The sequence below is a fragment of the Empidonax traillii genome, unplaced genomic scaffold (genome assembly GCF_003031625.1).
Source record: "Empidonax traillii isolate 1590-97213 ecotype Southwest subspecies unplaced genomic scaffold, ASM303162v1 scaffold850:size379550, whole genome shotgun sequence".
Classification (NCBI taxonomy): domain Eukaryota; kingdom Metazoa; phylum Chordata; class Aves; order Passeriformes; family Tyrannidae; genus Empidonax; species Empidonax traillii.
In genome coordinates, this window is record NW_020956043.1 from 152029 (window position 1) to 170257 (window position 18229).

General features: G+C 41.2%; 1 protein-coding gene and 1 long non-coding RNA gene across 3 annotated transcripts; one reads left to right on the plus strand and one right to left on the minus strand.

Annotated features, from left to right (window-relative positions):
• On the minus strand, positions 1–3556 carry LOC114067032. 2 transcript variants are annotated; one of them, XR_003573303.1, is made up of 2 exons: positions 960–3556; positions 1–122 (listed from the first exon to the last, which is right to left on the minus strand). It is a non-coding gene; the product is annotated as an uncharacterized LOC114067032 (long non-coding RNA). The 2 variants fall into 2 exon arrangements; XR_003573305.1 differs by having other exon boundaries at positions 1–125.
• Positions 3557–9498: 5942 nt separating this feature from the next.
• On the plus strand, positions 9499–12027 carry PPP1R3G (protein phosphatase 1 regulatory subunit 3G). The gene has a single exon (XM_027902211.1). It carries the CDS (start codon positions 9612–9614, stop codon positions 10461–10463), a length of 852 nt encoding a protein of 283 aa, XP_027758012.1. The 5' UTR covers positions 9499–9611; the 3' UTR covers positions 10464–12027.
• The last annotated feature ends 6202 nt before the right edge of the window (positions 12028–18229 follow it).

Below are 18229 nucleotides of genomic sequence, written 5' to 3' on the forward strand. Positions count from 1 at the left end.
TTCTTCAAGAACATCTTTGTTTTGGAAACAAACTTTCTTCTTTCAACTGAATTGTTTTTGAACTCCTTACAAGGAGTGGCTTCTTTGTGAAGTATTTTCAAACTGAAGTGAGTTGAGTCCTTCTGCTTCACCGAGTAAAAAGATAACTCAGTTTTGGCACCATTAGGTTGTGTTCACAGTCTATCATATTACAGAGACATTAGAAAGGATGCGCTGAATCATGGAAGTAGCAGCCTTTAAATGTATCCTCAGTTTGGGAGCGAAAAGAAATAGGAGACATGTGGGATTTGTCCTTTTGTTTTAGTTGGATATGAAAATGGAGACAGAAGCAGTTACAGCAGATTAGATTCCAGATACCAGCAAAGGAAACATATTTAGCTAAACTTATTCTTAAATACAAAAATGTGACCTATGTATTATCTGCAGATGGCTTGCAAAAGGAACTGCTCTGAATTGTGCCAAGCCAGTACTACGAAGAAAGAGTTTAAAAGAACTTTATTAAGGTTGCAATTCCAATTCATGATGATATGAATAATGATAACATTCATTGATAAGATTTTAATGCCATGATCACATACTACATACATGGCTGGAGAGGTTAAGACTTCATTTGCTTCAACTTACAAAGAACGCAGGAAGGCAAAGGATGGTCCTACCATGGAGGCAAGTGATTTTCTACCCTAAAGGGACTAAATTTTATTGCTGCTCCTGACATTAAGCACCTAGCAATGCTATGCAAATTGCTTAAACTAACTTGGATACCTGTTGCATGTGGCTAACTTTCTACCCCGGTAACCCAAGCAGTCAGATTTCAGAGGTACTGAGCACTTGGAGCTCCAGCTGAAATCAAAAGGAGTGATGCTCTGAGTCCATGAAAAGTATTCTATACTCATAAGCAACTTAACAGTCAAGTTGCACACCTCCAAAATGAGTACTTAGAATAAACAGGCACTTTCCACCTTGGCCTTTCTGCAGCTCAGCTCTCTAATGGTAAAATCAGGAATACTTCATCTCATAGTAGTCTACTATTTTGGAGGCACTTGAAGATACTGTGGTGCTGAGCACAATTTGAGATCCTGTGAGGAAATCCAGTCACATCTCTGGAGCAGGACTGGAATACTGTTCAGTAAGTAAGGCCTACAGCTACACTTCAAGCAGTATAGAGAAAAGCAGTGACAACACCACTGAGTAGCTGTCTATCTTGTGTGCTTAATGAGATAGTCTTGAGACAAAAATGGCCTAAAATGCATAATTAAAGGCTGTAACCTAAGTGATACGCTCAAAAAAAAAAAAAAAAAAGGGCTCCATTAAGGTTATAAAGGCAGTGTGACTTCAGGCAATTTTTAGTTGAATCTGTATTCCCATCATTCTTTCAACATGGATTTTTTTTTTTTTGGTGGGTAATTAATACTAAACTCTGTTCTGCTCTTTAAAAAAAAGGTAATGATGCATTGATTTGATGAAATGCAGCATACTGCCCACTGAAATGTGGGCACTACAAAAGAGTAGACAAACTGTATTTTTTTTTTTTTTTTACTGAGTTTGCAGGACAAGGTTTATGTATATCTGTGTTTAAGATTGCTGGGTTTTAGCACAAACGTGGGCTAGAATACTGTCTTGAGAGAAATTGCCGTGGGTTCTTGAAGGAGCAGTATCAGACATGAGTTTATATGTGAAACGAGGCATAGAATTTCAGTGGTTACACCTAGCATCATTTACCCAATTAGGTTTATATTTTACAATGCTTATAACATTTTATAACATCAGCTTGGGGTAATGTGTCTCCCAACCCTGCAAAGCAGTGACTGCTGAAATTACTCAGATGTTGCATGTACACAGATATTTGCAATTAAATACTAGCTGAAATTATTTATTAGCTTAGGTTAAATTATTTTACCTGGCCACCAGCATTTTGTTCAGCAATTGTTCACAAATAGCCAGTATAGGTGTTGGTCAGACTGATCTTTTATTTTTGCTAAGCTGTTCTGTGCATCCAGGTTCCTTTATTGATTTTGTCCATGTCTACAATTTTCACAGCTCAGGCAATAAGAATATAGTGGAGGCAGAGAAGAAGAAAACAGCTTCATAAAATTTAGTCATTTTACTACATAAATTGATTCAAGCATCTACTTTGTTTTTCATAGTAAGATGTTGCAAATCAATTATAGCTAGAACAGTTCAAGATTTTTTTTTCAAGACAGGAAGTAGCATCTTTTCAACAAAATTGACATTTACTCATTGAAGAAAACTTAATTTCTTATAAAAAATACTAACTAAAGAATGGTTTATTTCCTTATTATGAGACAGCAACATTCTTTTTAATACCTCTGTAAATATTCCATAAGCTTTTATGTGGCAGGTTCAGCAGCAACCTTGACTTCATATCCACACACCTCCTCCATTCTTTAACCAGTGATTTCTGCATTCTCTTCTCCCCACCCCAGAGTGCAGCAGGTCACCTCTTTAAGTGTGCTAATGCACCCTTCCATTTTTGTTTGATGATCTGTTTCTATCCTAGATTAGTACCCTAACAGGATCATTTGTGCCTTGTACTGAAAGGCTTCAACTGATTTGCTTCATATAGAAGAAGATCCCAATTTTAGAGTGTTTTCCGATCTTAAAGTGTTAGACAATGCTGGTTCCACTTGCACAACAGGTGATCTTTTACACGTTACTTCAATTTTTCATTTTGTTGCGGAAGAGGAATGTATTTATAATTAGATGAAATTGAAAAGCAATTACAATCAACCACACCACCAGATGGAGCTTCTTTTCTGCCTTTCCTGATGAAGGTGCTGAACCTATGGGACTGTGGGACTTTAACTGTATTTATAGTCAATTAAATAAAAAACTCTCTTTTTATTTTTACTTCTGGTGATGCAGGATGAAGCATCCCTGCATTCACAGACAGCTATTTCAGTGACTTCTTTTTGCATACTGTTAATGACAGATATTGTGCCAGTCCTTTACTTTTGCAGCACTGGGCTGTGTAGTCCTGTTTCTTGTTCATGTACTTGAGAGTTTTCAAGTACAGGCTTACCTTTTAGAACAGGACACTAATATTAAAGTAGCAAGTGTTTCTGCTCTTTTTCCTACTGTAACAACTATTAGCATTCTTTAGAAAAACAAATCTCTATTCAGCCCACTACAAAATCTATTTTGTTCACTGAAATTCAACTCTGAAGTCTCTTTTTTGTGCTTTGAGCAGTATTTTGTTACATATACCTAGTCACTGGTATATATATACATCAACTGAAGTTATGATGTTCATAAGTCATGAGAATCGATATAAATGACTGTCTCTCTTACAGGATATACTCTATCAGATACCTGTTTTACTATCTACTATCATAGCTAAACAATTGAGAACAAAATGTAACTAAGGCTGTCCTTGGGACATGAAGACAGACAGGGTTGAATTTACTCCTTTTCTGACAGTCTGAAAAAATACACATTCAAGCAAACAATTTTTAATGTAGAATTTTTACAGCAAGATTACTTGGAAAGCCTATTCCTCTGTTTAAAGCCAAGTGAAAAAAAATGGAACTTACATACAACTTACCGGGCTGTGATTGCTGGACTGAAAAGGTTGGCCTGCATTTGCCAGCAGTTATTAAAACAGGCTATATTGCACAACTCTGTTTTCCCAAAGGACAGGGAGGTATCTGAGCTGATGAGGTCAGGTTAGCATTTCATTATGCCACGTCAAACCCAACACTGAAGACTAGCAAGGTTTTGCCAGCCGACGTCATGAAGGTCCTTCTGACCAGCTGGCAAATTCTGCTGTGTCCTAGGAGAGACCAAATGAGTTCATGCCACTATTGATTTTGAGTGAGTTACACACCTTGCTGCTTGTAACAAACACAGAAATACAAAGCAGAATTTATGTGGGTACAAGTTCATGTTGTTTTCCATTTTCATGTCTCGTTTCCAATGGGTAAAAAAATCTAATGCCCTAGAGGGGGAAGAAAGGAGAGGGGGGCAAATTTAATGTCTCAGACATGTAATATTCATGTGCTAACAACTCAAAGAGGTGGTCTAAAGACAAGTTGTTTTGTCATGTTGTACGTAGTTTCTAGGAGTACGTTTTGGAGGGTATATCAAGCATTTGGAATTTTGGAGTATCCTTAGACAAGAGGTAAACGTATCTTCTGTCTGAATAAGTTTCTTTACAGAGTTTTAAGAAGACTTTGGTTTTGTATTTCTGAAGGCAGACTGCAAGGTGGCAGAACAGGAGCAAAATCCAGCAATTTAAGAGAGACAGCAAGAAAAAATTAATTATTTTAATAGCTTAGCAATAGTTTTAGGGGTAGAATGCTCTTCGTATCAACATACTGTGGGTAAGATGGAGCTTCTTTCGCACAGAAGTCCAAAGCAATACTAGCATAAGGTAGGGCAAGATTTTGATCCAAATTATATTTTTCCTAGATTGCAAAACAAAAACAAACAAAAAACCCACACACAAATCCCCAAACAAACGAAAACAAACCCAAACAAAAAACACCGTATACATAGAGGTTTTACATGTGAGAACCTCGATCCTAGTGTTCATCAGAAACTTTTGAAAGAGATGCGGTTCTGCAACTTTCTGGAGATCCACATTAAAACAAACAAAACCCCTAAAACAAAACCCTTTTCAACTCCTATGCTGTGAGTACATTTTGGAAGCTGAAACCATTTTTTCGCACTGATAATCTGAACTTTTCCTTTTCAAAGACTGTTTATTTGGGTTAAATTGTTGAAATGCAGCAGTTAGTCTATAAGGAAGGGAGGACGGCAGCTTGTATATGGGAGGGGTTTTTATCATCGTATGGTTTACTGACTGACAAATGCCTTAAGATTTTATAAAAAGTTTAGATAAATACCTATAAGTATCAAAGGTATTAAGCCAAATCTTGACACCTCTAAGAGCCACAAGATCCAAGCAACACTTCAGGAATCTTAGTGCAGAGACGACTTTTGTTCAACATGGTTTTGTCACAGTTAATGCCAACTCTACTCTGAATTTAGAATCCTTTGTACCATTACTATATATTTACTTTTCATGAAGAATGGCTTTAATTTTATATCAGAGGCAGGGAAATCTTTGACCTACTGAAATCAATTACAAAACTCCACCTTCCAGGAGGTTAGCATTTCACCCAAATGAAGGGACATTCCTTTCCTTATTGCCAAATACTCAGTATTTGTAATTGAAAAGGATATTCAACACCATTATAGGAAACACAGCCATTGCTGTAGTTCAGGAAAATGGAGTAAGTATGTTTTCCTGTATTTAAAGAAATCTCTACATCCCATAAGGAACATCAGATGAAAGTCTGTCGACACACAAGAAAAAATATACAGCAGAGATCTCTAAAAGTGATTGTCTGAGCAACTCAAAACTCTGAAGGTTTGTGCTTGCTGAGCATCCTGAAGAAATTACATTTAAATCTTTGTATTTAAGAGCTGGAAACTAAAGCAATCACTTCCATTTACTCGTTTCCATTTCAATACTTTTCCCATTACAGATCTAATGCATGCCTTTTTGAAGTACAGCTGCTTGGTTTTCCTGTATAAGGAAGAAAATTACGTCTAATAATCTAACTTCTGAATAATTTCTATTCTAATTGTATGGACCCACTGAGATTTTCATTCAGTGTTTGACCATCCTCATAAACGCAGTAAACCAAAATCCCATCCTTATTAGAAACACAGAGAAATTAAAATTTCTGATGGGATAGGGAGCATTTTATTTTTTGTTAAAAATAATTGAGGAGGCTATTAATATCCTTGCTGACATTTCTGTAAAAGGAACATGACTGTTCAAACTGAGATGACGAACTACATAATTTTCAAAGTGAAGCAAGTACGAATGCTGCTAGCATTTGGGAAAAGATGGTATTAATTTTGTGTGTGAACTGTGATAATCCCTGCACATTTCTAAATCCCTGTAAATTGTTTCATAGTGCTTAAGAGTTATGACTCATTCACATTTTCTTATAAGCTATTGTCATTGGGGATTTTCCTACCAAAGACTTAAGTAGGAAATTGGAGAGATCTCACATATTTGAACTAGGTACATTCAAAAGCAGAATACTTTCCCCTTGGACTAACTGAGAATTTTACTAGTTTTGGATTTGAAGGTTGAAGCTAATAGCAAAAGTGCTTTAAAAGGAAGGATGAACAGTATTTGAATGGGCTTCAGTATTACACTGTGTGGTTGAACTGAATCCACAGAACCCTCCAGTTAATTGACTCTGGGTGTCTGCAAACAAATATTTTATCGTTCATTTTGTTTTCAAATGACGACAACTATTGATCCAAGCAGCTTGATCAATTTATAAATCTGCATAGCAAATAGAGCTCCAAACCAAAAAATCTCCAATCTAATGAGTACTGAGAAATACATTCCCATGCAATCATAGTGAGAAAAACACGGATTGCTTACCAGTGATTTTTGCATTCTTTTTTTTAAATTTCATTTTCAGTTTTCTTCTGAGGATGCAAATACTCCTACAAGATGTGTGTGTTGAATGCAGGATGAGATCAAGGTGGGCAAATGGGAAACAAGATGGGGGAAAATGAAAGAGGATGGTGCTGTGTTGATCCTGTGTGTAGTTTATGACCTTAAACACATTCGGTCCAAGGTCAGGGAATGCAAAATGCCTCCTGACTACAAATATGCTGTCTCTCTCTATTACTAAGAAATCTCTCTGCTTTTATCTCAACATCTTCTTTAATAACAAATGTGGTAATTAGAAGCCTGAGATCGTGGTTATCCTGTTCTTTTAAGAGAAGCCATTTCGAAGTACGTAAGAGACACTAAATGCCTCCTTAACTAATGTCCTCTGGCATGGTTTGTTGCAAAATTGAACATCTGTTCTACAGGTTTATCTGATTTTAAATTACCCCTTTCAAAATGGTAACGATTGATTCCGACTCAAAATCCAACTTTGTATGCCTTTAATTACCTAATTTTAATTATTTTCCTGCACGTTCATATTGCCTTAACTGCTTTTGCTTAATTTCTGTGAATGGTGGTTCTTTTTGTAGGCCTGTTTTCCAGAGTTATGGAACATATAAGAAATATGTATTAACTGCTACCCTATGACTTAACTCTTATCAATATTTACAGTTAGTTTTGCTTTCTCCTGTCCCTTATTTTGCTTAAACCTCACACATTATTCTGTAATTTCTAGTAGTCCACATGGTTTTGCCTTATGAGCAAATGGCATATTTTTTTCCCTTTGCTGCTTAAAACATTTGTTAATGATTTGGCAAGCTGGGGAAGGTTCCACACGAGGAAGTAAGGACTGATTTCTTCACTTCTGTTTTCCTCACCATAAAATAGATAACACTTCAAGAAAATAAAGTAGTAGTGTTGTATTTTATGAAAAGGATCTAAAACATATTGTAAGTACTAAGCACGCCTATCTACACATCATCTATTCATTTACTTTTCTTTCCAGCTTGTTAATTTTGAGGTGCCACAAGCCTCAGATACGTGAGTCATGAGGCCTCACTTCCAGGGACAGGTGAGAAAGCACCTGCATTGCAACCCGTTTTCATCACAGTGCATGTTAACAGGAGAGTGGCCCAAAATTTTCATTCCCTGCTCTGTTGCAGCCACTGGCAGGTCGGGAGTGATGGTGAAAGCAGGTGACACCAGCACCTTTCCTGTCAGCAGGAAGAAGACAGTCATGATCCTCCTTGTGTTGCATCACAGATCTCAGATGAGTAACTCAGGACCATGCTCTGGGGTTTACTACCATTAATTTGAGACTGATTAGTTCAAAGAGCCGAAATAGTGGCACACCAGATCACTTGGAGCGGACTAGGCAAAGAAATGCTCCTATGAAGGGTTTATCCAACAGCCTGCTGGATGGGGCACCTCGCCCTAGAGTGCTGGTGATGAGCAGTTGATGGTAAAGTGGTGTTTGTCATGTTTTCCATTAGCACAGCGGGTGCCAGCCAGAATGTTTGTCCTTCATTCCTCTTCTTACAATGCTCTAACCCAAACTACAAACGAGTAATAAGATTGCTGGCACTTCTACGTAACATTTTGCTGTTCAGCTCTTCCGTCAAGGTGTAGTAAGAACATCCTCACAGCAGTATCTGCTAAGAAAACTGTTTCGTGGTGTTTCTGCTGCTTTGATATTCATTCCTCTGTGAGACCCAGACTGCACACTCAGTTGAACTGCACTGTTTTCACTCACACTGGGAGGCTGTTTTTTGGCAACCAGATTGATGCTAAAAATAAAACAAACTATGCAAAACAAACAAAAAAACTCTCCTTGCTACATCCATAGTGGGAGTATATTGCTTCAGAAAGCACCGTGTTATTTGCATATGCTTTTTAGTGTCTTTTCCATAAGAAAAAGATTGGAGGGGAGTTTCGTAATGTAGTATTTTTGCAATCATCCATGCAAATCACCCCCAGACAATACTGTGGCACACACAGTGGACAGAACCAAGTTTGGAAACTTCTCAGATGCGGATCTCACCGTACTAATGAAAGTATCTCGTTATGAGTATGCTGTTTACTATCCATAGTGCCTAGAAAATAAAACTAAGAGGGATTCTACTTCTCTTTATTTGATTAAAAGGTAATGCATTTATTTTGATTTTCCTCCTTGATTTTTTAACTGGAAACTTTAACGACAGTCTGACCTTCTAAGAGGTCACGTGTGTGCCTCCTGAGCCTTTGGACTCGATTTTCCACGGATACTGTTAGTACCGAGTGCAGGTAAAAAAATAAAGAGATTTGCTTACAAAATGCATCATAGTTTAAAAATGTAATGCCTTCGCAGTTTGTTTTACCTTTGGGCTTTTGTCCTCGAGCTCTGGTCTCAAAACTTTTTCGCTGCAGCTAGGATGGGTGGAAACCAAATTAAACACAAAAGCCAGGAGTCTTAAGCCACGGGTCCCACAAAACAGGACCCCGCGCTACTGTCGCCCGGGCCGGCGGCAGGGCGGCGGCTCAGCCCCGGTCCCGAGGGGCCGCTCAGCTCCCGCCGCCTCCCGCCCGTGCGCCGCGGGCACGGCTGGAGCTCCTCGGTGCTGCCAGCATGGGGGCTGGGGGGGCTCCTGCTTAATCCTGAATGTCCGACGGGTGGAAGCCTAAATTACGATGATGATGATGATGATGACAATAATAATAAAAATTAATTATAGCAATAACCAAGTCTGCTCCAGCACCCACGGCCTCGCGTTTTCCCCCGGCCTGACAGTGCGGGACGGGGCGGGCGGCGGGGGGACCCCGGCGGGCCCCCCGGGGCTCCTCTCCCCGCTGCCGCCGCCTCCCGCAGCCCCCGCAAGGCAGGGGCCAGCGTTGCTCTCCGCTCGCTCCTCCGCGCCCTGGTAACGGCGGCCCCCGGCGGGCGGGAGGACGTGCGGGGCGGCCCGTCGCGGCTGTTTCCGCGTTGCCCGTCCAGGGAGGTCCCGCCCCCGCCCGCAGCCGCCCCAGCCCCAGCCCCGGCCCCGCGGGGAGGCTCCGGGCCCGGCGGGGGGGGTGGGGGGGGCGCGCCCCCCGCCCGGGGCCTGCGGCGGGGGCGCCGGATAAAGCGGTGCCGGCCCGTCCGCCTGCCGGCACAGGGGCGGCCGGGACGGGCCCAGCGGGGCGCCCCGCCATGGCGAGCCCCGCACGGCCGCGGCAGGAGCTGGCGGCGGAGGAGCGGCGGCTCCGCGGCGCGGCCCCGACGGTGCCCCGCGACGCCAAGCGGGAGGCGGCGGGGGAGCGGCTGGTGCTGCTGGAGCTGCGGCGCTGCGGGCGGCCGCCGTCCCCCGGGCCCGGCGAGCGGCAAGAGGAGGGGGAGGAGGAGGAAGAGGAGGGGGAGGCGGCGGCGGGCGAAGACTGTTGCGGCAAGTGCAAGAAGCGGGTGCAGTTCGCCGACTCGCTGGGGCTGAGCCTCGCCAGCGTCAAGCACTTCAGCGACGCCGAGGAGCCGCAGGTGCCGCCCGCCGCGCTGTCCCACCTGCAGAGCCCGCCCGGCGAGGAGCGGGACCCGCCGCCGCCCGGCGGGGACCCTCAGCCGCCCGCCCTGCTCCTGGTGCCCGACTTCCCCGACGGCGGGGAGCCCAGCGCCGAGCGGCTGCGGCGGCAGCGCGTCTGCCTGGAGCGGCTCGGGCGGCCCGCGGCGCCCACCGACGTGCGGGGCACCGTGCAAGTGCTGGGCGGCCCCGGCCTCAAGGAGGTGACGGTGCGCTACACCTTCAACGAGTGGCTCTCCTTCGTGGACGTCCCGGCCGCCCCCCTGCCCCCCGACCCGCCGGCCGAGCGCTACGGCTTCACCCTGTGCGTCCCGCCGAGCCTGCGGGAGGGCTCTGCCCTCCACTTCGCCATCCGCTACCGCAGCGCGCAGGGCGAGTTCTGGGACAACAACGGCGGCCGCAACTACACCCTGCGATGCTGCGGCTGCCCCGGGGGCGGCCCCGCACCGCCCGCCGCCGCCCCGCCGCCCCCCGCCGCCCCCCGATACTGACGCCGGCCGGGCGAGGGGAGCCGAGGGGACCCGGCCGGGCAGGGGGAGGCGGCCGCAGTCCTGCTCCTGGAGTGAGGCCCGTCTCGGGAGGGAGACAGCCAGCGCGCCGAGGCCACCGTCCCGGAGACTGCCCTAAATCTGGTGGTTTTTAAGCAGGCACTTCGGTTTTGCCAGCGAAACATGGATGTGCGTAGGCTCGCATTGCTGTGGCTTGTGGAATCGTTCTTTTTTTTTTTTTTTTTTTTTTTTTTTTGAGGGAACAAGGAGAATGAGTAGCGTGGGCTTTGCTTTTCCCCTCTTGAAGTGAATTTTTGAGGTCTTGATTTGGGTTTGACTCCACTTACCCGATTAGTCAGAGATGCACAAGAGCACTCGTGTGAAAACTTGGTGGCGTGTTCGCTACTGTTTAACTTAGGATCTCAGTTTTCTCGTTCTCACATCCATTTCAAAGACATAATACTGCAACATCAATGGTGTGTTTTGTCTTTTTTTTATTTTTATTTTTTTTTTGTTCAGTGGACTCTGTAACAATACGATTCGCTGTTGTGAGCACCTGTCAAACTCGTGACAGGCTTGCGTGCCCGTCCCACCTTTGCAGGCAGTCTGTTTTGGGGCTGGATCTGGGGCTGGAGAGGGCTGCTCTGGTTTTTGTCACTCAGCACACTTTGATACCGCTCCCTGCTCCCCAGGCTTGCATGTAGATCCTGTCTGGCTAGTAGCAGCCAACAGGGACTTCTGCGAAGATGTTTTTGCTTAAAATAAACTGGTGACTTCTTTTCACACAACTGACAAGTTGAAAACCGGGACGAAGGAGGAGTTTAAATATTTGCTGATGCTGTGTTTATCAGGAGAACTTTGGTTACACCTTTGAGTCATGCACTGTGAAGTACAAGATGGTGTCCGTCTCATACACGGTTCTGTATTTTCAGATTTGGGGAGCAGATGCTGATTTGGATGACCTTCTCACTGAGGAGTGACGATGCGATAACAGAGAGGGTGTCCTCAGTAACGAATGAAAACAAGTGCCTTAGTTCAGCTCTCCTTATGTTACATTTTGCACCACATTTCTCAAGTATTTATAATTTATTCAGCTTATTTTGCTACATATTTTTCTGTATTTGTATGTTGCTGGGAAAGGACTTTGTTGTGCACGCAGCTGGACTTCATAGCGCTGGACACTTCACTGTTGCACTGCAAGCCTAGAGGTTGACTGTTGCTGGTGTCCCAAGTCCTGAAATTAAACAAAAAGTACCAATGCAAATGGGTTTGTAAGAATAAAAAAAAGTTTTAAAAAAAGTTAAAAAGCTCACCATTACACATTTTTTTTCTTTTTTTCTTTTTTTTTTTAACCTGTATAGCAAAACGTAACAGCATATTTCTTAGTTTTGCAACCTGGTTGTGCCCCTGCCCTAATGTATGCAGTGCCAAGGGGATCATGCTGTTGGTGTGCCCCACTCTGACCAGGGACGTGTCCTGTCTGTAAGCAGTGTTTAGGGCTGTAGCTGGAAATGAGTGCTGTCCTGCCACAGCCATGAGGCAAATCGCCCTGGAAGTCCATGACAGCCACTTGGCTGTGATGGAGGAAGCTTCACTAGCATGGGTGGAAAATAGGTGGGTTTCAGTCGAGTTTTGTTCTTCTGCGGCTTTGACTCTACTTGTTTGCTTTCAATACGGTATCTCAAAATATGGGTTATTTTTTTTAATGAAGGAATAGGTAAGATATTGTCAGAACGCAAAAAATATCCTGACATGCATGTATATTCTTCAGGAAGACTCTGGAATATTATTTTCCTTTTTTAAAACTGAGAGATTTCTCAGGTCTTCATTTCCTCTGAAGCTGTAAACATCTTAAAGGCCATTATGAGAACATTAGAAAAATTAGCTTGTTTATAAAATTCCCCATACTTGAAAGTATTTTCAAGTCTATAGATAACCTGCCTTTTGAGATAGCTGGCACAGACCCAGAACTAGCAGGGAGTCTATCGTGGGTAAGACTTGAAGCAGAGGGAGCTTCAGACTAAAGGTCCTGCAGTTTTCCTAACATGTGCACTGAAACGGAGCCTGTCCTCCCTCCTCCCTAAAAAACCTGCATATAAACCACAATGTGAGAACACAGCCAGAGACAAGGAGCTGTTTTAATTCCTTCAGAAACCATCCTGTTGTTAGACTGTACCAGTTGCTTTGACAACACATAGAGGAAAAACTCTGTGCAGGCAAACAGAAGGTCGTATGATTGTTTTCCAAGCTACATGTAAACTCTCGCCAAAACTATGAAAGATTTTAAGGGAGAATAACAGACTCTACTACGTCCCACACAACTTTGTTTTAAATGCGTTACAGGATTACAGGATGTTACATGGAATAATCTGGTATGAATTAGCCTTTCTTCAGATTGTTGAGTCAATGACACAGTGTGCTCTTAAGCTTGATTTGTGGTGCTAACAGTGTCAAGTTTGATCCTTCATTTACTTTGGATTTCAGGAGCCCATTCTTGTTCTGTGCTTTGTTTATTAATTGCTTCGGATAAGAAGGAAACAATGCCAAAAAAAGGAGTGGAGGAATTTCTCCTTAAACAGAATTTAAAGAAGTAGCCATATGCTGGTGGCTGTGTCTGGGCAGCGGTGCAAAGCTGGTACGCTGAAGAATCCCAGCTAGCTGTGCTTATTGATAGAGGGCTAAAAATGTTCTCTGGTACGCTCTAAACTATGGGCAATGGGTGTGAAACATCGACATCCAGAACACATAGTGTTGCTGTGTGCTCTTCAGACACATGATTTGAAATTCAAAATGCAAGAAAGTACTTACTGAGGCTAAAGAGTAAAATCTTTTGAGTGCTTCCGAAAATCAGTGCCAATCCAAAGTCCTGCAAATTGTGTTAATTAAAGCACAACATTTTTGTGTTTTGATAACAGATAAAGTGCTTTTATTTGTTATAAATAATTACTTTTTGTGAAAGAAAGGGGTAACCCCTCTCAGACAAGAATTAAACATACTCAGTTTTAATAGACAATACATTTGTGTGCTTTTAAGATTTTATAGAAGCTTAGGTTTTCAAAGGAGGTTTCAAAGACAGCCTACACACAGTTGTATTTTCAAAGCTGTGGTTAGTGAAGGCTATGGAAATGCAAGGCTTTACCAAAGATTAGACTGGGCAGCAGTGTAAAAATCCAAACCGGACCATGTGCGTACTGAAGGATTGCAAGCCCGCACCAGCAAAACATGGGGCTGCTGTTCATGGTCATATGTTTGAGATACATGGCATAATTGCAACATTATTCTCAAAGAGATATATTCAAAATGAAGTAGTTCTAGTTCTGTAAAATCTGAAGGCCAGTAGAGTAAAATGTTAAGTGAAGCACTTTTCTTGTTTGGTTGCATTACTCTTAATGTATTTTCTAAAGATTTGAAGCATAACTTCTGGAGGATGTGTTCATAAACATGGTCCTTCCCCTGACTTTAATAAGAAATGATAAAGATATTATTGCCCTTTTGGAAAAAATCCATCTCCAAAGATTTTCACTTTAAGCATACCTCTGTCCCCCCACCATGAATTAAGGGCTTAGGGGAGAAATAGCTGCCAAATGGTTTTATAGGTATATATATATAAACCAAAAAAATTTAATATAGTTGAAACTCTGTAGGGGTAACTGTGAAGGACATCAGAGTTAAATCTTTCTTAAGCAATTTTTTTGCCATGTACAATTGCATTTAAATTCAGATTTAACTGATTCAGAAAAGGACTGTGAAGCTAAATTTACTTTGGTGTCATGAAGATCTGCAAACTTGTATGAAAACTACTTCTGTTTTATTTAAAGTTGGGGCTTTCAGTCAGTACTTGGAAAGTCTGGCTTCTGGTCCCATTGGCTTCCCTGGGATTTGGATCCAGCCCAAAGTACTGCAGGAAGGTAGGGGAAATGATCTAGGCTTAATTGTCTATTCTGTTCAGTCTTGTGTTGTGGGGTTAGAACAACATGGCACTGTGATGAATGTTCACCTGTCAAGAGTTCAAAATCTGCTGTCTATGCATGGCAGTAATTAAATCACCTTAATTGTTTTTTCATGATTCTTTTTAAGAGAGGGAAAATTACTTGCCTTGGATTAGCATATTGCCAAAGACTGTTATAAATATTTATGGGATGTACTCTTTCAGTAGAAAGCCTGCACATTCTTCACAGGTCTCCATAGTTTTTTTCTCTGAACACAGAGGAGTAGTTATTTGAATGCACTGCTCACCATCATTTCCCCCTCTTGCAAAGCTTCAGCAGATACTGGGTTTAACAGTAAAAAAGGTAAGTAGTTTAGAGAGAAGCATCTCTTGCAAAACAGAATTCTTTTGAAGGCGCATATGTTTGTGAAACAGGTTTGAGAGTTCCAAATTTTTTCCTTTTACAGAAAATACACAGTTTTGGAAGAATTATTGGCTTCTCTATGTGTTTCTTTTTATTCCTGCTTCCACATTAAGGGCTTGTGCACTATTCTTATATTCTAAAATACTGAAAAAAGACAAAGTAGGAATGTAAACATCCAGTTAAAGAGCTGCACACCTTACTTCTTTTTTTTATAAAGGCTGTCAAACAAAATATTCCTAAGAGTATGAAATAATTTGCCTGTGTTAAGAATGGTGGAACAAAGCGATCAGTATAGTCCTGACTTGAATAATGCCAGTGTTTCACTGTAGATCATTATGGAAAACTCAGGAAAACAGTCGGTGCACAGCTCTTTCATGGCTCTGTTTACGCGTACATATGGTCTGTGCTGGGTATGTGGAGAGACGCGTTTATGTTGCATTACAGTAATTACAGTAAGTAGGTTGAGGGGCTGGTGCTTCTCCATAAAATTATCCCACCTGCTGACGTTAGAGGGTAAAAGTCACGCTTTTAAGGCCTGGGAACTTGGTGAAGTTTTTTATATAGAAATACCTTTCAAGAAGAGTGAGTAGTAAATTAAAATCCTTCTTAGGCTGTTTCAGCATTGTATGTTAAGTGTTCACGTGCTTCTCTGCTGGGTTGTTCTCCTCCCAGACAATTGTACCTCTGGTATATCTGGGTGTTTGGAAACCGTGCTTTCCATTTGAGTAAAATTTCTTGAGAAGCTGTAACACACAACAGAAATGCCTATCCTTTGAAGAGTTGCTAATATTAATCAAATGATTACTTTTTTCTTTCAGAGTGCTGTTTCCAAGTTTATACTGTAAAAGTAATAGCAAACTTCAATATATGCAAACAATCAAATTTTGGCTTATACTGCTGAGGTCAATAGTTTGCTAAAATGTCAAGATCAGGAAAAGACAAGCATTTTCAATATAATACAAAAGCAAACTTGTTTTGCTAAGACACTGCAGCTTTAGTAAAGATATTTATTGAGCTCCCTTCTATTCTAAGGAAAATATATATACTTTTTATAATAGTGGACATTGTACATAAGTCATGGGACCATTCCTTTGTGTTTTAACTATTCCTGTTGTTTACACTGCTTTGACAAAATCCAACAAAGCTTCTGACAGCGTGCCAAGAGAGATTTAATGAGTATTGCAACGTAAACGGAACTGGTGAAGCACAGAAGGTGCAGCTGTAAGAGCACAGCAACTCTGAGGCTGGACCACAGTGCCAGCCCTCCAGTTCACTGTCTCCATCAGTGACAACATGCCTAGCCAAGACTACAAAAAGGGCAAGTGGGCACAAACATAATGCTAAAGTCATCCCAGCCTACAACTATTATTTCTGTGCTGGACTTCGTAAGGCAGATGTGGTTAGCAAATATTTTCCCTCCAGTTTGTAGGATTTCAGGGATAAAGCATTTGGCAGGCTATCTTTTTATACAGAACTGGGCATATTATGACAAAATTCCTTAAAATGGACATCAGGCAAGGAAAAAGAAAGTATTTATAGGCATCCTCCAATCGTGTACAATTGATATGCACATAACTAACACTACTTGAGCATGCACTTAAATGTATTTTACAAGGAAAGGAAACATACAGGTCTGCCCAAAACAGGGAACAATCATCTAAAATGCCACAACTGTTGGGCCTGAGTAGTAAAAATGCCAATACCTTTGCTAGCTTTGCACTTCTGTTAACAAGTTAGATAGCGTTATGCAGACTTTTGGACTGTAGGAGCAGAAGGGTTCTTGTGTTGCTTCTAATAAGTAATGTATAAATAATGTATGATAAGCTGATCGTTAATTTCGAATAAGAACTAATTTTTCCTTGTCTGAGAAAGTGAGCTGCCTTAACCTCTGCAGTACTGACTGGGGAAAGAGGGAGATTACAGAGCTTGATTAATGGAGAAGTAATCTCCGTCATACTTCTGAGGGAATGAATAAGACATCATATTCCCATGGCTGCATGCCTATATGAGAGCATGTACCATCTACAGCTGTATTCTTGATAAAGAACTTCACTGGAAAGGTACTGGTATTTTGGAAGAACTGATTATGTATTGAAAAGGCCTTTATTTAAAACCAAATGCTTACTTTTTGGTAAACATGGTGAAAACCTAGATTATGTTACCAATGGAGTTGTCTCTCTTTATAAATTAGGGCTACACTATTTATAAGGATGTTTATTTTGCTTTCTAGCATACATTCTCAGATCTTGAAATGGTATGCAGTGCTTGTTCCAGTAATTAGGCTGTTTTAGGCAAGGATTTTGCATGTACTGTTTTAGGGACCAAGTTTCTTACAGTATAAAACTGGCAGCCTTTCCAAGTCTGTGTCAGATATCTAAGACTATAAGATGTTACTACATTTCTGTGAGCTCACTGGAAGCTTAAATAGCAATCAAACCTTTCTTCCCCTGCGCTTTCACAATTAAGTGCACTTAATTATCCACTTGTGAATACAGAGATTTAAAATACAGAATATAATGTATCTTACCTATTAGAATAATTAATTCCATTTGAGTAAAATGTTCATTAAAAGCAATTTACATTGCAATACTTAGACATCTAATAAGAAGAGAATTGTTAATGTATTTGCCTCTTATCTGAAAGTGAGAATGGAGGCTACATTTGTAGTCTTAGGTACACATAGAATTTTATTCTTGTACACTTTATTGTCCATGAAATGCATCAGTATACATTTCAATCTAACTGTACAAAATTGTAAAATTTTAATTTTAAATGCCACTTTAAATGGCAGTGAGGAATCGGAGTTTGTTCTAAATTAGACATTAAAATTAGACATTTTGCTTTAATAATGTTATCACAGAACACGAAGTACACACACAGAAAAATATAAGTTCTAAACAAAGATGAATTTTGTGAAGCAAGAAAAATAAGGGTGTGTTTAAAGGCCACAGGGTTATGGAACTAGTTTTGAGTTTCTGTTTCTCTACTTAAAAAACCCCACAACAATCCACTGAAATAGAAGGAAACTTTTTTCTGTATGCCATTAAAATAGCTTTGCAGTGCTTAATTTTTTCTGCACATTTCTCATAGAAAACAAACTAAAACACATCAGTGACTTGAGCAGAAATTTTGCTTGCTTTTGTTTAAATGTATGGTCTTAAAAGTGTTGAGTATTCTACAGATTTAATAATAAACAATAAAATGCGATACTGAGTATTCGCTAGGCAAAGCTTGTTGCCAATTCCTGACTTACAGCACTTGAGTTGCTGTTATAGTTAGCTTATTTTTCTTCTGCAAAATTCAGGAGCTTTGTGAAAAAGGGAACCACAGCTAAAGTGATGTGGTGCTTTCTGATAATAGCTGCACCTCAACAAATTAAAGGACTCAGTGGTGAAAATGCATTTTAAAGCTTCCAAG

Excerpts from the sequence above, each read along its gene's own strand:
- PPP1R3G (XM_027902211.1), top strand. The coding sequence starts at position 9,612 with ATGGCGAGCCCCGCACGGCCGCGGCAGGAGCTGGCGGCGGAGGAGCGG.